Genomic DNA, 22474 nt, shown 5'->3' on the forward strand with positions numbered 1-22474 from the left:
GGAGCTAATATAGGTGTCAAAATCGACAAAATCACCCAACGTATGGATAGGATTGAGGAAAGGCTAGAGGGAGTAGAACACAACCAAGCCTCGATACACTCTGGAAACGCAGCTAGGACACAGAATTACAGAACTTGAGCAGCAAGAAGAGGAATACAGGTTAAAAATGGATGATTTGGAAAATCGAGGAATGTTAGGCAGAAACCTGTGCAGTTCCCTTGGGGACCACTGCAAAAGGCTTAGGACTACAGGTGTTGGCAGTAAACCCAATTGGTAGCAGTCTGTACCACCCAGATTTACCTGGTAGCTGTGGCTGAGCAGCCAGACTTCTCTCAAGAAGAGTTAGACAGTATATAGAGTATACAAGATAGGTACCAAAATACAGTAGCACAAGCAAACACTGACCAGAGCTTTGGTATCTTAGTATATAATTATTTATTTAAAGACACACTTATAGAAATACTCTAGCACTATTATTGTAAGCAAGTTCAAGAACACAGTCACTATTAATATATATACATCCCTTATTCCTTATTAGACAAGTCTTAGTTAACACCACTTATTTTCAGACAGAGGTGAGCGCTTAACTAAAGATGGCACTCCAATAAGTTATCAGAAAAGGGAGGGAAAAGGCAGAAATTAGAAAAGCACACAACACAATACTTTAGAAGCACCCAGCAAGGCAGGAAAGTCAAAGTCTACTTGTGAGCAAAAAAGTTCAGAAGCCAGGCTCCCTCTTAGAGAGTAGAACACCAATGCGCCCAAGATCACACAGTTTAAAAGGCTTGAAAAGTCTTGCAGGGAGTTCACAAAGGAATTAGTTCAGCTCAGAAAAGTTCAGTTAGCCAGCCTAGGGCTAACCCAAGTGGTAAATTGAGGATTTAAGAGACACCCCACACAGACCGTTGCGAGGGAGGCCAGGCGGACACAATACCTTGAAAGTGGGGAGAATCCTCCAGCGGGGGCAGTTGTTCCTAGCAGTGGGTGCAAGCCACGGCGTCGTCCAGAGGAAGAGAAGATCTCGACGTGGAGGAAAGCTGAAGGTCGTTGCACTGCCAGGGAAGAAACCAGCCATGGAGTTCTCCGGTTAAAAATATACTACCCTTTTATTTGCGGTCGTGGTAAAACGTGGTATCCCGGTTGCCCGGGTGCTTGACACAGGCAAGGCGGCCACAAGATGATCCGGGAAGGCGAAAAGGCGGGCACACTGGTTATCCCCACCAGTCAAAGGAAGAAGACTCTTCGGGATGAAGATCTCCTCTGTCGTTGGAAGAAGTGGTGAGTCAGTTCAGCAGGGCTCCACCGGTGGTGTCGTCGTTGCAGGTCGGCTCAGCTTCTCCCTCTTCGGATTCTTTGGTCCTGTGGCGACGTCTGAAGTTCCAGTCCCCAAAGCCCTGCTTTTATGCAGAAAACCCCCATTCATCAGTCCTAGCTGTCACTCAAACATGCTAAGTGGCTCACCACTGGGCCAATCACACAAGAGTGCGACTTGAGTTGCCGAGGCAACTCAGTCCAGGGTGCCTAAACCCCCCTCCCACACATCCTGTAGACCCAGACAGAGTGGCACAACTTTTGGAGGCTTCTGTGAAGAAGCCTGCCAAAAAGTGGAACAAAGGGCTCGACTTGGGTTGGAGTTACAGAGGCGAACACAAACACCATTTTAAAACCGAGTCCTGGCGAAAAGACCCAACCGGGGAATAAATATTAAATAAATAACCCAGTGGTATCTTTAACATTGCACCAAAAAGTGGTGCGTTTAAAATGAATGGGAAAATCCCATAGGAAATATTCTTAAGGAATATTTCGCGTGGTAACCACTGCCACCAGCTAGAAACCCGACGAGGAGGGACTGCACAGTGCCCTCTCGAAAAACAGACCCAGAGGCAATCTAATTACCCCTACCAGTACTTCCACAATATGATGGTTTGTACTGGTTCGGTTCCCAATTTAAGACTAGTAAAGTCAATGGTGACTTTACATGCTCTGGGAGACAGTAGTCAGTCCCAGGGTATGGAGTCTATGTTTGGGGGTCACTATGACACCCCTGTGTTACTGCACGGAGGGTGCTAGGTAACACACTTACAAAAAAAATGACATGAAACCCTATGGAGTAAAAGACCCCATAGCCCATAAAACACATTGCAAAGTCAAAGAATATCTCAAATCATGTCTAAGAGTGGGAGAAAGAGAGTCTCACTCTTAGCAGGAGAATAAAATAAACCCCAAAAAATCCAGCAAAGCTACTGGGGGAGTCACTAGGTTTGGGAAATTAGCCTTAACAGAGAATTCTCCCTAACAAGGACGACGAAATAACCTGCGTTTCTTTGGAATCCCGGAGCACGAAGGGGAGACTAAGGAGGGCTTAAAAACAATGATTCACGACATCATTAAGATTCTCACGGCTGACGATGCGATTGATGAACCAAGGACAGAGTGGATCCACAGGGTAGGAGGCCCACCGGGAGGATCGAGATCAGTCCTCACCCGCTTCCACAGGTATCATGACAAGGCCAACTTTCTGGAGAAGGCAAGGCGTGGAGGGGTGATTTCCCTTAACAGAGCTCAAATAATCAAGACTTATCTGTTATGACACTAGCCCTGAGAAGGATGTGTGGCCCCCTGACGAAATGGTTGAAGGAACGAGACACTAGGTACAGATGGGGTTACCCCTTCTCCCTTTCTTTTGAGCACAACGGCACAAGGATCAGACTGCAATCAGAAAGAGAAATAAAGGCATGCATATCTGATCTTGTGGAGGCAAATGAACGAGGGAACGACGAAGACGCAGCACGAGGTGAAGGAAGAGAATGGAAACTTCGAGGCCCTAAGAGACAGAGTTAAGGGATCAAGAAAATACCACAGAGGCAATATTTCCCCGGAGGGGAACAAGTGACCCGGAAAGGCAATAACTAACTTTATTTAATGCCGCTGCTCAAAATCAGGGCTTTCTACGGGTCAGGTACTAAAACACCTATCTTCAATGGTTGTAAATTGAGGTTTAAGATGGGGGGGGGACGGATTGGGGGCTCAGACTCATGCGGTAGTTAATTTTAGCAAAAGGAACGTGCGGTAACGGTCCCTGCTGGTGGTTTGTTGCTGGTGCATTGTAACTGGACCCGCTCGGACGCCGCCATATGAGGGGAGGAGGGGAAAAATGGGGGAGGGGGAGACATGAGAGAAGGAAAGACCGAAACCATTTTTTCAATTACTGCTGAAGAGGGGAAAATGTCGACACTGGTTGAGGGCATAAACCACAGGGAACGGCTGCTTACGATTATGAATAGTCCAATGTCACAAATAGATGGCTACCCCTGAAGTATCACAAGGGGCCCCTTGAAAGTGGGAACGCTTAATGTTAAGAGGCTTAACTCGCCTACTAAGAGGTTGCTAGTATTACGGGAATTTCGGAGAGCCAAGATGGACATCCTATTCCTGCAGGAGATCAAGTTCATGAAGGGAGAGGAGAGGCCCATTCTAGGGAAACGTCTTGGTCTGGAGTTTTGGGGCTCTGGACCATTGCGCAAGGGAGGTGTGGGAATCGTTATTCGAAAGGGAATTGATTTTCAAGTCACAAAATCCTGGTCAGATGCGGATGGGTGAGCTTTATTGGTGGCAGGCACCATTGGGAGCGTGGAGGTAACGATAGCCACAATCTACTCCCCCAATGTAGGGCAGCTCAGATTCCTCTCGAGAACCATCCCCAAAATAATTTTGGAGGCTACGGGGCATATTGTGCTGGGTGGGACTTTAATCTGTGGGCTGACCCTAGCTTGGATCATAAGGCGGGTAATCCAACTGTCAATACTGAAATGAGAGGGGACCATAATGATTATGTGAACATGATTCAAGTATACGCGCTGGTTGATGTATGGAGGGACATGCACCCAGACGAAAGAGGATACACTTTTTATTCTCCCCCGCACAATACTTTTACTCGAATAGATTATATCTACCTCTCACGGGAGCTGCACGACATCACATCACACTCTGAGATCACCCCAATCACATGGTCTGATCACGACATGGTCACAGTGGGATATACAGTGGGAACACTTACCGATCAGGGGTGGGAAATGTGTTAGGCAGAAACCTGTGCAGTTCCCTTAGGGACCACTGCAAAATATTTAAGACTACAGGTGTTTGGCAGTAAACCCACTTGGTAGCAGTCTGTACCACACAGATTTACTTGGTAGCTGTGGCTGAGCAGTCAGACTTCCCTCAAGAAGAGTTAGGCAGTATACAGAGCATACAAGATAGGTACAGAAATACAGTAGCAAAAGCAAACACTGACCAGAGCTTGGGTGTAAAAGTATATACTTATTTATTTAACACACTCTTATAAAACACACTAGCACTAAATTGGTAAGATAAGTTCAAAACACAATCACTATTATCATATGTACATCCCTGATTACTTGTTGGACAAGTCTTAGTTAACACCACTTATTTCCAGACAGAGGTGAGCGCTTAACGTTCAATGACACTCCAACAAGTTAGATAAAAAGGGAGGGAAAAGCAGAATTATGGAAGCATACACTAAACACTTTTTAAAGACCCAAAGCAAGTTTAGGAAGGCACAGTCTACTGGTGAGCAAGGAAGTTCAGGTGCCAGGCTCACTTTCAAGGGAGCCAGGCGGAAGATGCCCAAGATAAGACAGTTACACAGAGCCTTCGAGGTTTGTGGAGGTAGTTCAAAAAAGGTTTAGTTCAGTGCAGAAAAGTTAGCTATGGTGTCCCAGGCTAACCCAGGTTTGAGAGACGAGGATTTAATACACCCCTTTCAAACGGTTGCAAGGGAAGCCAGGCGGAACACGGTACCTTAAATGGAGAGGATCCTACAGCGGGGGTAGTTGTTCCTGGCAGCGGGTGCAAGTCGCAGCGTCGTCTAGAGGAAGAGAAGATCTCGTCGTGGAGGAAGGATGAAGGTTGTTCCACTGCCAGGGAAGAAACCAGCCGCAGAGTTCTCTGGTACAAAGGTACTACCCTTTCGGTTTGCGGTAGTGGTGAAAACATGGTATCCCGGTTGCCGGGGTGCTTGGCACAGGCAAGGCGGCCACGAGATGCTCCAGGAAGGCGAAAAGAAGGTAGACTGGTTATCCCCACCAGTCGAAGGAAGAAGACTCTCCGGGCTGGAGATCTCTTCTGTCGTTGGGAAAAGTGGTGAGACGGTTCAGCAGGGCTCCACCGGTGGTGTCGGCGTTGCAGGCCGGCTCAGCTTCTCTCTCCTCGGATTCTTAGGTCCTGTGGCGACTTCTGAAGTTCCAGTAACCAAAGCCCTGCTTTTATGCAGCACACCCCCATTCACTCAGCCTAGCTGTCCATCAAACATGCTAAGTGGTGAGCCGGCCTGGGCCAATCACACAAGAGTGCGACTTGAGTTACCAAGGTAACTCAGTCCAGGGATCCTAAACCCCCTCCCACGCCCCCTGTGGTACCCAGACAGAGTGGCACCATTTTTGGAGGCTTCTGTGGAGAAGCCCGCCAAAAAGTGGAACAAAGGGCTTGACTTGGGTTGGAGTCACAGAAGAGAACACAAATGCCATTTTAGAATCGAGTTCTGGCAAAAAATACCAACCGGCGAATTAATATTAAATAAATAAACCGGCAGTATGTTCGAGGCTATAAGAATTAAATAATTAAAGTTGGTAGCCTCGAACAATGGGAAAATCCCATAGAGATATATTCCCGGTCGAATATAAAAAGTAGTATCCACTGCCACCAGCCAAAACTCGATCAGGGGGGACGGAGACGTGCCCCCTCGAATAACAGACCCCGGGGCAATCGAATTGCCCCGACCAGTACGTCCACAATATGATTGTTTGTACTGGTTTCTGTTCATAATTTGGGACTAGCAAAGCCAATGGTGACTTTACATGCCCTGGGAGACAGTAGTCAGTCCCAGGGTATGGAGTCTATGTTGGGGGGTCGCTACGACACCCCTGGGTTACGGCACGGAGGGTGTCTAGGAGTGGGAGCAAAAGAATCTCACTCTTAGCAGGAGAGAAAAAAATAAACCCCAAAAATCCAGCAAAGCTGCTGGGGGACTCACTAGATTTGGGAAATTAGCCTTACAGAGAATTCTCCCTAACATAATGGAGGTGCAATGAGACCCTGTGGAGAGACCTTGTCTTTAAAGAGGAACTGGAAACCTAGAATATTTCAAAACTAACGACACTGGGGGAACTCCAAACAGGGTTTGTGGGAAGCAGCCAAAGCAACCTGGAGGGGGATCCTTCTACGGGAGAGGGGTGGGGGGAGGAAGAAAAGGGAAAGGGCCCTCATTGAAAATAGGCTTCAGGACGATTTATGTCGATTGGATAAGGAGGCCAGGGAAGGGGACGCCACAGACCTCGATAAGATTCAAGAAGCTAGAAAGAAGCGGGAGGAGCTTCGTCACCTAGAACAGGGCCAGATAGCACGTAAATTGCATTTATTAAAACAAAAGTTCTACGAAAAAGGGGACAAAGCCGACGCACTGTTGGCTGCTAGGCTCAGGATGCAACGGGCAGAACGAAGGGTAAAGGAAATAACATGCAATACTCCTGACCAGGGACAAGACAAACCATCCATCCCTGAACTGTTCGCAAACTTTTATGAATTCCTATACTCTTCTGAAACAGGCCCAAACTCGCAAGAGATAGATAACTATTCTCGCTGACATCGATCTCCCTAAAATAGCTGAGGTAGACTCTGCTCACCTTGAGGCCCCCATAACAGAAGAGGAAGTACACCAAGCGATCAAAAGGCTAACACTGAGCAAATCCCCAGGGGAGGATGGATACACAGCTGGCTTTTATAAGACCTTCAGTGCCCTCCTAGCCCCATTTCTGACTGAATTATTCAATGAGGTCCTAGAAACGGGAACCGCCCCCGATTCCTTCGTCCAAGCTCTCATATCGGTCATCCCCAAGGAGGGTAGGGACCCCAAATATTGTGGGTCGTATCGCCCTAGATCCTTGCTCAATCTCGATGCCAAAATCTACACGAGGGTATTGGCTGCCAGGTTGGAGACTCACATGCCCCACCTTATTCACTCTGACCAGGTCGGATTCATAATCGGGCGACAAGGGGCGGACACTATGCGAAAAACTTTCCATTTGGTCGCAGCCTCCCAAAATATGAATGGTGAACCCGCCTTGCTTTCCATTGATGCTGAAAAAGCATTTGATAGAGTGGAATGGGAATTCCTTGCCGCAGTCCTCCGCGCCGTAGGTATAGGACCAAAATTCAGAAAAGGGATAAAAGCAGTGTACACAGCGCCTAGAGCCGCAGTGTCAGTCAATGGAGAGTACTCGAGGTGGTTCGAATTGAAACGTGGCACCCGACAGGGATGTCTCCTATCGGCCATACTCTTCGCCCTTTCTGTAGAACCCCTAGCCCAGAAAATAAGGAATGACGCCCAAATTGAGGGAATGAGATTGTGGCAGGTGGAATACAAGGTGGCGCTATACGCCGATGACTTACTTCTCCATGTGATAAACCCCAACACATCCATCCCCAGGGCACTAAATTTAATAGATGCATACGGCTACTTATCGGGATTTAAAATCAACAAATCCAAGTCAATACTCTTCCCGCTACTGGGATCGATGGAAGCGAACAATGAAAGATATTCTTCCCTGGGCCTTACGATAGAGCATGAGAAATTGAAATATTTGGGGATACATGTCACAAGATCTCTACGTGATCTATATGAGGCCAAATTCCCAGCGCTTCTCCAAATATTTCACGTTGACTTTGCCAGGTGGGACAAACTAACCATATCCTGACTGGGACGCCTAAATGCAATAAAAATGACCTGTCTCCCGAGATTTTTATACCCCTTTCAAATGCTCCCTATCCAAATGCCGCGCCAATTCTTTACAGAAGTCAAGAAAGCGATCATAAAGTTCCTGTGGCAGGGGAAGAAACCAAGAATTGCATATACCAACCTGACGCTACCGAAAGATAAGGGTGGGGTGGGCCTTCCGGATATTCAGAAATATTATGTAGCAACCCAGTTGCGAGCCCTCATTCCCCACCTCCTCGATCAGAAAACACCTCAATGGATTTCCATGGACAATCACTACTTGTCCCCGGCGACAATCTCTGAGTGGCTATGGTCCCCTAGAAGGAGAGTATTAAAGAAATCTAAAGCACACCCGATGTTTGAAACCATATGGGATGTATGGCGAGAAGGCAGGGATAAGGAAAACATCACTACGTGGCCATCGCCATTAAGTCACCTGGTCCCCTGGCATCAACGACCAGATTCCTAACGTAGAGATTTCAATCCTGGTACGAGGCGGGCCTGGAAAGGGTGGGACAACTTCTAAAAAAGGACTCATTTATCACCCTCCCCAAGATGGAGGAGGCACTCAGAATTGGCACACTGTCTGCATTCCACTTTCTGCAAATTAAGGGTGTCCTGACAAAGCCCAAATGGAAGGACAAGTTTGAAAGGGACCTCACCCCATTCGAGAAAATATTAGATTCTAGAACTGAAACGAAGGGACTGATCTCGATCCTATATAGAACGCTCATAGAGGCAGGGGGAGGGTCAACAGAACCCCTTAGACTGAAATGGGAGAGGGACATTGGAGATAGTATTGATCCAGAGATGTGGGACAAGATATGTCGGGCTGCACCCAAAGCCTCGATCTCGTGCGAATATAAACTGCACGCAATTAAACTACTAAATAGATGGCAATATGACCCGCACAGGCTCTCCAAAATGTACCAATCATCTAGCCCGAGGTTGCGGATCCATGGCAGACTATTGGCACATGTGGTGGAATTGCCCCCGAATTAAAGTTTACTGGAACAAAGTCCTAGGTTGGATTAGGGACCTAGATGGAATCCAGAGGACAGCAGACCCCCACCTGGTACTATTTGGTTTTGAAAATATTGAAGATGAATGGAGGAGGGTCAAAGACATAGCTGCACCACTGTTACTAGCTGCAAGGGCTCTCTTAGCCATGAAATGGAAATGTCCAACGGTCCCAACCGAGAAAGAATGGGTCAATGTAACCTCCAATATGTGCACCATGGAAAAGATCACGGCATCCATACACGGGAAATCCACACAGTGCGATACTCTATGGATGGAATTCCTTAACAAATACAGAAATGACACATTAAGGTCTACAGGTCCACCAGCCCCATAGTCTCACATTACGAGAGATCACCTTTTGATGGAATACAGGGCCTAAAACAACGAAAAACCACACTAACTTCCCAAACAAGGTGGTTCCCGAAACATACCAAATCTATCATGCAAATCGCCACACACTAGAAAACACATTCCTCAGCAGCAGTCGACCAAGTCTTGTAGGGTGGGGGGAGGGAGGGTAAAGCAGGGATTACTCTTAATATTTACTGGTATTCTAAACAGAAGTTAAATGCAAATGGAAAGTTCACATATGCATTGCCGAAATGTAAAAATTGGATTATGACTGTCTTTGTTTGGCACAATTTTTTGTTTTTTATTGTTTGCAAAGCTTGTTAATTCCTATTGAATAAACTGTAACCTGTTTGACATAAAATCAAATAAAAACGAATTTAAAAAAAAAAAAACTGGAACTGTCTGAAACAGGGTTGCCCTCTTGCAGCCACCCTTTTTAATCTTTACACTTCAGACTTTGAGGAACGTACACAAGAGTCGACCACAAACCCACCAAAACTTAATGCTGTACACCTTCCGTGTATGATGTATGTGGATGACAGTCATGCTCGATAAAACACTGAGAGGGTCACAAACTAGCTTTAACAATCTAGAAGATTATATGAAGACAAACGAATTACAGACTAACACCCAAAAACCGAAAATTATGACCCTGATCAATATACAGAACAAAAAAAATGAAAATGCCTACCTTATTTCTTCAGGGAGAAAAACTACTACAAGTTAAAACAACAAAATACCTAGGCATCTGTTTTAATCAGTCAAGCGTGGAAAAAGAATGGGCGGACCACCTTAAATCAAAGGCCCTTTCTCTAGCCAGACAAGATGCATTCTTATACTGCAAATTTGGGAAATTCTCCTTGAAAACCGTAATAACATTTTATAGACAAAAAGTCACAGTAATACTCACTTATGGAAGTGAAGCGATGATGAATCTTGACGGCTCAAAATGGCTAAAATTAGAAGCAATATTGGAGAAAAGTGTTTTCATTACAATCATCATACCCCATGCACAGTATCCGATACGAAATTGCGACGGAGGCCCTACAGTCAATTGTAAGTTGGAAACAACTCGATCTTGAGTGAGGAATGCATGCCTGCAATTGATATGCCTGCAATTGATATACTGCGCCTTAAACAGAATTCAATTAATGACACAGCTCTGAATATGTGGAAAAAAATGGTAGGGCAAAAATTACATGAGACAGATATCAATGGAAATGCTGATTCAGCGCCCACAATACGCGAAAAAAACAGATCATCCAAAATGATTGGATTAAGACAATGTTCCTCAAAGCACAATATCAAATCGATCTAAAATGCAAGGGTGAAATACGAGCAATAAACCAACTCCCAAAGTATCTCATGCCCTTTCCTGATTAACAGATTTGAGACACTTTCATGAGGCTTCGTCTTAATATGCTACCGACACGAGAATATCTGTCAAAAGCAAAGCAAATCCCAATATCTCATCGGTTCTGTCAACAAAGTGAAAATACAGAATCAATTATCCTATACTATTGGGATGTACTGTGCTGAACAGAAAACAATCAATTTAAGGAGATGTTTCTAACAGATAAAACACAGACAGAACCAGATCTTGTTGGGCAACAATAATAAACTAGTTTTTTTCTTTTAAAAAAACATTTTTTATTTAGTTCATTACAAACTTTAAAAATATTCTACATCAAGCATTCCATTTCCGTGACAAATCCTCATTAATTAAACTAAATTACAGCATGCTGCCATTGGGAGTCCACCGTCACTGAGTTTTTAGGCATTAAATTAAATATCTACCATGCTATTTCTATTACTTTAGTCTTATAAGCATGGTGTCATCAACTCCCTCTTCTTTAGCGCCGAGTCTCTTTTCAAGTTGTTCCAAAAAGAATACTAATGCGAAAGTCAGCTTTTATAATTTTCTTCAGCCATCACACTCCACCACTCTTCTGCACTTAATTGAGATCTTTCCAACATCAAATTCACCAAATAGGCAGTTCTCAGTTCTTTTAATTTGCTGCAATAGAACACGAGGTGCTTCAATGTTTTGTTCGTCATTTCACAGAACCTACAGAGGTCTTCGACAGCTGTTCTATTTCTCAAATTTATAACATCTTCTGTTCTAAATAAATTCAAACGAAACTTCATGAATGTTTTCTTCTTGTTATTACAAGGAAATATTTCCAAGTACTTAGGCAGAGTGTTCATGGCTCTCGCTTACGGTGTAGCTTGACTCATATATCTATGTATTGATCTTTGTTCTGATGTTTCGCACCAATCTTGTTCCTACAATTTTCTCTTCACTTTGTTCGGGTTTTGAATCAGAGTCTCTTTATTCTGATTTAGTTGGGCCAAAAGACCTTCACACATTTGTTTCAATTCAGCATGGATTGATTCTGATGTTTCACTTGCAGGTGTATTCAGAATCTTAAACTGCGGGAGCTCATCAGCACCAATCACATTTCCGTATAGTACTAGAGTATTCGACATCGCCCTCGACAGGGCCTGGAGCTCTTGATGTACTAAGTTTTTTGATGTTCTCTAATGTCATCCTTGGTAATTTCAATTTCCCAGGATTCCCAGGCTTATGCGTACAGATGTTCGGTTTGTCCATGTTTCTTGAACAGCTAAGTGTAGTGATCAATCCATTCACTCTCTGTAACCATACTGGATTGAATAGCTCCTTGAGGTACATCTAGGTTATTTATAATCGACCAAAACCTTCTCAGGTTCTTGTGTGTCATGATCTTCAGCATCTCCTCCACATCATTCTGCAACATGAAGTTTTTATGGGATCCTAACCAGCATTTATAACACGACTTGGCTCTTTTAATTTCTTTTGATTGATCATCGTGTCCACTGTTCTTGATCGCTCCAATACATTTTATTAGCTCCGGTTTCTTAGCAACAATCATGGGATCATAGACATGTTGATGTTTAAATCCTGGCTTGTTACTCCCATTTTGTAGCTGGATATAATGTTTTAAGAGTAGAGGGTACTCAATTGAATCCATTCCTTCGATATTTTCATTATCCAAGAGAGATTTTATTACGTTTGCCATTTTTTCACAATCAATTTGTAATCGGTTCCTTCCTGGCATTATATTTACCAAGTGATTCAATGACTCTTTCACAGAGCACTGAAGTCCATGGATGTTGATTTGGACTACATTATGGTCACTTTGCACCACAGGTAGTAGTTTTAGTATTTTCTCAGCCATGTGCTCTGAGGAGTAGAAATAGTTACTTTGTCCCCGTTCCCATGTTGGTTTTGGGGGCATGTCTCCACTAGTGTTTCCATGTAATAAAAACATTTCTCTCACCACCATCTCTTCTTCCCAAGCAATTTTTATTTGATATGGGTTATTTCCTTTATCATTTTTAATATCTCAATTGTCAAATCGAAGACACTCCATATTAAGATCTCCACACAGTATTATATTCGCTTTTTTTTCCATTAGCTCTAATTGAATCAATGAACTCACATACAAATCAAGGAATTTGCATTCATCCATGGCCTTATGTTGCCAATGGATATTAATAGTATGTATCAACTGCTTGTTTCCATTAATTATTTCTTTAAATTCTATAATCGTCACTTGTATATATGTCAATGGGTTCGATTAGCTCACTATGCGCAGATCTTTTTCAGTTTTTACCATCGTTATCAGTCCCGCCATAGGCCGACCCTTGGACTGTTTAATAGCTGTATTCAATTCGATTTCGAAACCTAATGCACTGGGTAAAAGATTGGAGCCAGGTTTCTTGTAGGCAAATGATATCCAAATTGTTCAGATATGTTGAAGTCTTGCCAAACAAATGGATGAACCATCGCGTATTCCACAAGCCCATCTGTATTACCATTTCCTTCGTGAAATTTTGGCATTAGCTGTTGCGTCGGGTATTCAATGGGCCGGCAAGCCAGCTCCATTTTCCATGTTCGTTCACATGTCGACAGCCTTACATTCTTTCCTGTTGACATTTGCAGGTTTATCTTTGCACTCAACAGTGATTTTAATTTGTTCCTTAGGGCTCTCCGTCACTTTGGGCGACCAGTCAATTCCTGAGACTTGTTCGTTGGTTGTCTGTGTTAACATTACTTACCTTTTTATAGAATTATCAGTACTTAATTGATCCCATTTTGGATCACTTATTGTTTTTACGCGAGTATCCTCCTTCAAATGGGTAACCTCTCGCATAACTTTGGACAGGGGATCTTCTAGGCAAAGCTCCTTTATATCAAAGCCTAGAGAATTTACATCCATACTGCTGTTTATGATGAGGTCTCTGATAATTCTCGAGTAGATATGTAATAACACTATCGGTAGTGGTTTCATTTATAAATTCCACTGTTTTGATATCCTATATAGCAATAGATTGTAAATGTGGCATGAACCAGAATAGCTGTAGCACATTATATCTGTTCAAGATGTGCTCTTCCTTGGACTGGAACAGGACGCAATCGTTCGAATCTATCTTTTGCCTTTTTGATGGCATTTTTACATGAGGCCGTTGAAGATTGTCTCCTATCTTCTAACCAGTCTTCTTCAACTATACGCTGATTATCAGACTTTCTCTTATTGATCTTATTAGTCAACGTAGGATTTGAGAGCTTCACATCTTTGTTATTGTCAGCAGCCAACACAGCTCGTTCAAGTATTTCACTCGTCGGGTAGCTTTTTACGGCTGTTTTACTTATTATTAAAGCTCTTCGATCATCAAGCGTCAGAAGTCTATTTCGGTCTACAGCCAACTCATTCGCCTCTGCATCACCTTTTTTCTCTCTACTCGGCGGACGTAAGATGGTGCAAGTTCTTTTGGTACATTTGTTAGTCAACTCTTGTGTTCACAGGCAATTTAGTCTGTGTTTCGCATTCAGAGTCTGAGTCGAGAATAGTACAGTCTTCATCCTAACTCACAACTTCTTCCACGTCTACTTCAATGTCAGTCTCATATGTTGATAAATTTGCTAATAGCACTATTGTTTTTACATCGTCGGATTTCTGATCTCCTATTACCTTTGGTCTCTCTGCTTTCTCAATTACTATTTTATTTGATATTTCTTGTGGGGGCACCTTACCTCCAACAACGTTCCACCAGGAGGTTTTTAGTTGAATCAGTCTGAATCTTCACATTTAGTGCTTTGATGTTTTGTAAAAATTTACAAGAATTTTTGGCATAGACATTCTTTCGTTTGGTCATTTTTTTTGTTTTCTTTGTCTGTTTCCCCATTTCTTTACACATTCTTCTCTTTTCGTCAATCCATGCTTTGTTTTAGCAAAAATAGGGAATTTTTCATTTTCTATTACACTACTTTTCTCAATGGTATAATGGGTACAGGGGTTGCAGGGGTGTCCCTTGCATGGATTGCGGTGGCAAAACCCCAGCCTTTTTGCTGCAATATTTTGTGTCCACGGCCATTTTTGCAGCGATTTTAACACATGTAATCGTTTATGAGTAGTTGGCCGTTCTAAAAGTTTATTCACTGTTCTATACAAACAATGCTTAGGAGACAGTATCATATCACACAGTAAATGCTGAATGGTACAACTCCCTTGAAATGGTTCTTGCTCCTTTGCACAGAATATCATCTCTGGTGCAGGGATCTATCCCCTTAGCTATCATACAATTGTATGTGATTTCTCCAAAACATAGTATATATTATTTCTCCCTTATCAACACAAATAAAAAACCAACAGGGCACATTCTTGTAATTGACTGTGACCAGCTCATGAAATGTTCAGATTCAGAAAGGATTGCACATCTTCTGATGCCTGAAGGAAGGTTCACACCCTGACCAAGCAGTCATTCAGGTAGGGATAAATGTGGACCCCAGCCACACACAGGTGAGCCGCCGCAGCAGACCTTTTCGAGAACACTCCTGGAGTTGTGCGTAAGCAAAGCAGATAGACTCTATACTGGTAATGGTGTGGTATCTTTTTCTTTGGGGCACAAAGAACAGACAAAATCAAGAGCGGTACCAACAAAGAGCTATTGATGAGGCAGATGGAGACTAAGTTGTAAGTCAGAAGAGTGGTAGAAATATTTGTGTTTTACATTTGTATTATAGGCTCACATTAGGGTGACACGACTAATTTCATGTTCCCAATAAATAGTCCCACCCCACAATTCTGGGCAAGAAAACAGACAGTGATTTCTCAAAACTCTAAATGTACTTAAAGAATTATAGTCCAATTCAAACAAAGGCGATATTCAGTTTCATACCACGGAAATCACTATACTGTTTTAGGTAAAAAAAACAATTTGTCAGCAAAACTAAATTTTCCCTGCCTCCATGAATCTTACAAATGTCAATTCACTTAAGCATTCATTTCCATAAGCATATATATATATATAACAAAGTATACTTAATTTATAGCATTACCGCTTACTGCCCAGTGAGTTCATATATCTATATAGAACCATTTCAAAGTTGATTTTCCCAAGTATCAAACCAAGTATGCCATCAGAGAAAAGTTACTTGAACAAATTACATTTACAATCACATATTCCTTTTGCTTGGCTTCATTTATTAGGAGGGGTTGTGAATGTATAGGTTATGTGCAGGTCATTTTGATCTAGGCAAGAACAAATTAAATTGACTCCTACAGGTCTGTATTAGGAAAATACTGAGATTGTTCACTCTTCTGAACGCGTGTGCCGACCTCTCAGAATATCTATGTGCATCTTTCAATGAACATGTGTGCACACAGCTTTCCATTTATGTATATTAATGTGTCTTCAGATCTGCAGGTTTTGGGCTGGTGATGTAATCTTCTCCAGTAAAAAGGTACCATGTTAAAGCACCCCTGTCCTTTCACATTACACAGAAGTCTGCCTGTGCATTTTAAGATACAAGATTGCACAGGTTGAACACTGCACAATATTCTGTGACTAGAACTCCCTGTGCTCATTTGTGGTGCACAAAACTCATATGAGCAAACCCCATCCGCTGCAAATTTGCAGGAGATCACGTACAGCAATAGTATTTCATGAGGACACTATGGCCTGCATGATTCTATGCCGGCATGAGCCAAAGATTCTACTTCAATTTGGTATAATTCTACAAAAACAATCTGCATTCAATTTCTACAAAATGCTGTAAGTTTTAAACTGTGCTTCCTAATACAAAATGCATTGGGCTATAAGGAAAGTACATCTCACTTTGTACTCATTTTAAATGGGAGACACCAGGCACCATACATTTAACACTGCACCTGTATCTTTGTCCCATTAGCATCCCCCTTTGGCTCCCAGTCCCTTTGATTCCTGGGATTTTACCATGGATATTTTATTGGAACAATATCTCAGGGCTCTACTTAACATTTTAAATGTGGCTTCTCATCTCTGGGCAATTAGCTTGGACCCTAATTAAGGACATACTTCCTTAGCTATGTCCTTTTCAGCTGGTTGTCTAGAACTCCTTTTCCAGCATGGCTTACTCCTCACTTCCTCAAAGGGCTTCTTTCTCCTGCCTGCCTGGAAACCAATTTCCAATTGTTTTCAGTTCTCCACCCATCTTCTACCAATATTCTTTAATATTACATTTCTAATTCCATGTGCAAGTTATTTTGCTTCTTCCCTCAACTTGCGACTAACTGGTGGCTTCCACCAGTCTCAAGACACACAAGGGAGCGGGAACTCACTCCTAAACATATGAAGAGGATTTTCTTTGTAATGGTGTAACTTTGGATGTGAATGTGCAAGTTTAATAAAATAATAATCATTATATTCTGTACATCAAAACACGCAATTCAAGACGCTGACGTCCCTACGTGTAGTTTTCATATTCAGTGTGTATGTAAAGAGATGCTGACTTCAACCAACGGAGGTCACTGTTGGTATATCCCATGCACATTCTCCTTCATGATATTAACACATGTCGAGAGCTAGTTTCTTTTGGTTTTTCAAGGAGATCAGATAAGATATCCCATGACTTAACTAAATAGATTTTATGAGGGGCCTAATGAGATAAATGTGACAACTCTTTTTGTACTTTAGCCAGCATTTGGTAATGTTTATAAAGGCAGTGCTTGGAAACCAGTCTGATTAATCAGGGCCTTTCTGTGGCCTCCTGTCTTTGGGATATTGCTGGCCATTCCTAGGACAACTCTGGGCAACATCAAGCTACAAATTCAGGCATTGCGCACTGAGAGTTAATAGAAGATACAATATTCTTCATAGTGGGCTGAACTGCTGGAAAAATACAATCAAACTTCGGAGGATTCCTCTTTTCTCCATGAAACTTCACATCATTTTAGCCAAACAAAATGCAGAGCAAAATACCATCATTGAAAATGAATGAAAAATATAACATTCAATCGCATTTCTCTTATATATATGCTTGAGACCCAGGAACATTATGATGTTATGAAATCCTGGAATTGTTCATCTCGGTTCTAAAACTCTGAATCCATGTTCTTGAGGCCTGCTAAATAGCATTGGATGTGGCAAACACTTATTTTTTTACATGTTCACAGTTCTAACTTCCCTTTGCACTTTTCTGCATATCCTAACATACTGATCATACAATAGTTGAATTAATACACAATTTACATTTGTGTCTTAAAGTGTGAAATCCGGCCATTTGCCCTTTTATATGTAGACATTTCTAATTTAAAAAGGCACTGTTCTCGGCATGTCCTTCGCATTAACAAGCCAGTCTCTGGATTCCTAGAAAGGTTTACATTTTGCCTCTCGATGCACACACAGTCATTTGTACCTCGCATTTCACACGGGCCCCCTTATTCATCCTGGCAGCAAGTAAGGTGCCAATCCAACAAGAAACATACTTTTGTGTTTGGTGCCCCGCTTGCTCTTTCAGAAAGACTTTTTGCTGTCCATTCACTTTAAGGAAACTATCTGTGCTGCATGTTCTTCTACACAGTGCAACCGCATGGAAATAATACATGTGAAGGCAGATTGAGTGAACTAGGTCTACTTTTTTAAACTCTGGAAATTAATATATAAATGTGAAATGTATTTGTTGTAATTATGAATTTTAAGAACTGATTTTATAGTTGATTAGCACTTTACTACTAGGATTGTTTGTTATGGCGCAGGGACTTGTGGTAAAATCTTAAGACACTATTGGCTCAATTGAGTGGTACCAATATTGCTCACTAAATATATACTGTACCTACCCTAGTGGACTAATATTTTGTGGATTTAACCTAACAATGTATGCCCTCCATGTACATTCAGACAATGTGACTGTTCAGGTAGTGGGCATAACATATTGGGGCCTTTAACACTCACACCTGCACTCTGTACATCAACTGACTAACCATTCTAATGATTTTCCTAATAAAACAGGTTTTTTTTCTGAAGTGGCTCCCATGTTTTTGTTTGGTTGATCATATAGGTTGACTGCACAAAGAAAATCTCTTACTTAACTGATGATGGGGGATCTGTGCAGGTGTCACCATCTTGAATTTCTCCTCTGCTAGACAAAAGGTTGAATTGCGAGAGGTTGAAAAAAGTTCTCAGTCGAGTGCTGTTCTTCCAAACTCAATTCTCCCCAACAGTGAAGAATCTGAAGTATATCCCCTTACTCCGCTCATAAAGCGGAATGGACTTTTTTTCCCCTATGTTCAATAGTTTCTAAATATCAGCATATCTCAGTGATGGTGAGGGTGAGGATCGAAGAGGAGAGAGGGGATGTAGCAGATGGTACCAGGCGCGAGCAACTAAAATAGTTCATGCCTCATTGAAGATCTCATTCCAAGCCAGGAGGCGATCATCCCAGCTTCCAGACTCACGTGACACAGGGTCCAAAGTTTCTGGGAGTGATTTAGCTCCTGGTTATAGCTTAGAAGACCCTGGTTAGAATGGCTCCAAGAGCTAGCTATCAGGAGCTACATTCACTCTGTTGCTGGGACATTGTAAAAACCTCGATTAGGAAACTTCTACAAGCTATGTATAGGTACTGGATACAACATTGATAGACAGAGATAAAATTGTCGTGATGTAAAAACCGTGACAGATCAATGCAATAACAAACAGATTTAGTGACCGAGTTATGGATAGTGAGGGAAATAGAACTAATAACTTAATGAGGGCTATCAGCAAGATTGCACTGGAAGGAAAGAAATGCAAAAAGGAAATAAAAGGGAAAGCAATGTAAACAGGAAGTAAAAGTGAAAACAATTAAAGCAGACTAGCAAGAGACAAAGAAATCAACAAAACAACAACAGAGTGAACATAGCAAAGGAAAATAGGGTTCATGGTGTGTGCATTTTAAGGTGCATGCCACAGTTTGGCAAAAAAAGCAAGTTCGACCATCTTTAAGGGTAATATAGAGAAGTGTGTACCTCTGAATGTAAAATTGCTGTGCAAAAGTACAATTTTCCCTGCATTTATTTTTATCTTCTAGAGCGCTCATTTGCTTAAGTTATCCATTAAATGTACACTGTCCTGAGAACTCATACATGAGACTTCAGTAGCTCCTTGATCAAAACGAGTAGCCCTGGCTAGTGGAAAATCCTGACACCCAGTCTATGAATTAAATTTTGACCCGTGTGACGGACGGTCAAAAGTCAGCTTTGGGTTTAGGATTAGTGGCTCTGGTGGAAAGATTTTGTGGCCTTTTGACAATTTTGTCTGTGGGAATGGAAAGCCCTGACTTCTCTCCTTCCTGTCTTAAAAAGTGGCCTAAAAGCCACAAAAGACACAAATTAAATGGGAACATTTGCTTTTGAAATTCACTTTAAGTTGACTTGAATTGGCTTAGAAATTACAGCTAGGGACAAAGTGGTTTTAACTGTTGTAGGCTTCTCCTCTATGATGCTGTGAAAGAACTGCACACCACCGATGGCTTCATTTAAAACATTGACTTGCGCATTCAGCAATAATTGTGTGCCATGTAACCAAGAAGGCCAATGAACATGATGGCCAAACATTGTACATAATCAGTCTCTCTGACCTGATCAAGTGGGCACCCGCTTACATAAGTAAACATAATAAGGGTAACCAGGAAGAATCTGATTACCTATGACTCTGGAGGTAAGAAAGTACTTTCAGAAACTTCTAATCACAAATTTTGGATTATGCTTCCCATATTATATAAATGCATAATACTTAGACTGGGAATTAAATATGGATATTTTGGGAGAGGGAGTTTAAAATTTACTCTTCATATTCTCATAATATACAATTTCAGTTCCTATAATATAGTTCCAGTATATCCCAATAACAGTACCTCCAATATAATATTCACACACTTGTCAAAAACACTGTATAAAGAGAGATGTATCTGGTTACACACAAATTAAACTATGCATATTAGCAGTACACCCACATACCTGGAAGGCTTTGCTCAGCATGGTTTCTCCTTCCTTTGCCCCAAGCAGATTTACTACAACTTGCCTTCCATATAATCTTTTCAGTGTGCGGAAATGTCTGCCAAGAGATTAAATAAATTAAAACTCTAAATTGTTAGTAAGAAAGGGTTTTACAATAACTCAGGCTTTCTTCAAAAATCAACAAAAGATTAATGTAACCAATGATCACATGGTGAAGAAACTCAAAGAAAAACTGATGCTGTGTACAATAAATGGTCCTCAAATTCACATACCCATTTTTTTAATTCCTTAAATTTAACCAGAGCGCCTCGAGACTACCCTTGGGTAGTAGCAGTGCACAGTATAAATCAACATGACATGTATAATTTGGCCTAACAATGGTGGCTGCGATGAAAAAGTTCCCAACTTCCTCGGAGCACATACAGGCATGAAGAGGGCTGCTTGATTACATGCTTCTCTGTGTAGGCTGCAATTCCGGAGAAATTTCTTGTTATTTCTTAAACTACCATACCAGGCCTGAACCAATCTCACTTCAGCAGAATTAGGAGTCAACAGGTTCTGCATGAGAGAGGTTGTGCTGCACCCCTCTACCCCCATCCCTTATTCCTACTATGGTGCAAATAGGCCCAATAGGTTGTATAAAGTTACAGAGGAAAAATCAAAGTATGCTTACTCCTGTGAGAAATTTCATATGTAATGAATAGCTTGCTTCAGTGCATTGTGTGTGGCAGCGCCTGAACCAGAAAAGCAGTCTCTCTCAACACAGTTCTGCCTTTTTCATATACTGCTGTGAATCGCAGCCACTAGACAAGGACATTGCATCTTACAAGAAGAAAGAGCCTCAAGCTACAGAGGCAAATGCAACAAAACCTGAAACTGATGATAAATGAAGTGCCAGAAGAAAATGTTCTGACATGAAGCAGCTTTTCAGTTGCATGCAAGAAACGACTACTATACGTTTGGCTACCCTTTTCGTGATGGCATTCAGTGAAGGGTTGGTGAACAGCAGTGATGGACTAATATATGACTCTACAGACTTTGAGGCTGTGGAGGGAAAACGTACATTTAAATAATCAAGCAATAAAGTTTATCAGGTAAGGCAACATGAAAGGTCATATATGATTGGAATCAGAATCTTGTGGCAGAGTGGCATTAGTTAAACTCACTCATCTGAAATCAAATCCAATTAATATTATTTTTTAAGTAATGTGTTTCAGTAGTTATCAGGATGTTTACTTGCATGACTTTTACATTTAATGAGTCTCTTCATCAAATATCAGTCTTTCTAAACCAGCTCTTTCTTCCTTCTGCTTTTATTCAAATGTGGCCAGCCTTAAGATAATCTTTCTCGCCATTACCCATATTTTTTGTCCGGCTTGTTTACTTCACCTTTTAGCATTGGTATAATGTATGTTCTCTTTATCCCAGAGTATCCTGCATAGGGGCCCCCCATTACAAGGGATGAGTGAGATCAAGAGGTTTGCCAAGAACAAAAAATGAAGGGTATGTTTACAAAGGATGAGACAAAATAATAAACCAAAAGAATATACCTCAACATCACAGGTCTCTGAAAGCTAACCCCTTTCTTATTTCAGGGTTTCTGCCCATTCACTCACTCGTCTCTCCTTAGCAGGTTTTGTACAACTCTTCCAGGTTCCTCATGGGGTATCTTTTCAGGCCCAGGTTTTAGGGTTTCCCTCACCCTGTGTGTCTGTCATATTAGGCCTCCTGTAACCTTCTTCCAAATGTCCCCAAGCTTAGCAGGTTTCCAGCACTACTTGTATCACCAGCTCAAACTTTCTTCTCTTCCTCAGGTGTAGCACATACCTGGGGGAGCTGTACTTATGGTGTCAGGCAGAACCATAGATGAGTCTTTCAAACATATCTATCTCTCGCTCGCTCTCTCTCTCGGGGGCTTGATCTTGGTCCACCCCTCAACTCCATGATCCTCATATAAGCTCCCTGCCATTTGTTTGTTTGCCCTCCAGAACCTTCCTGATCTGTGTTC

The 22474-nt window shown here is 42.0% G+C and overlaps 1 protein-coding gene across 1 annotated transcript in view; it reads right to left on the reverse strand.

Moving 5' to 3' along the window:
* SYNJ1 (synaptojanin 1) overlaps positions 1–22474 on the reverse strand; it is a 1805713-nt gene that overhangs the window by 1297835 nt on the left and 485404 nt on the right. Inside the window, exon 8 of the mRNA XM_069636346.1 lies at positions 20467–20563. Within this exon, the coding sequence (XP_069492447.1) occupies positions 20467–20563 (97 nt within the window). The remainder of the gene's footprint in view (positions 1–20466; positions 20564–22474) is intronic.

The sequence above is a fragment of the Ambystoma mexicanum genome, chromosome 7p (genome assembly GCF_040938575.1).
Source record: "Ambystoma mexicanum isolate Mex_15411 chromosome 7p, UKY_AmexF1_1, whole genome shotgun sequence".
Taxonomy (NCBI): Eukaryota; Metazoa; Chordata; class Amphibia; order Caudata; family Ambystomatidae; genus Ambystoma; species Ambystoma mexicanum.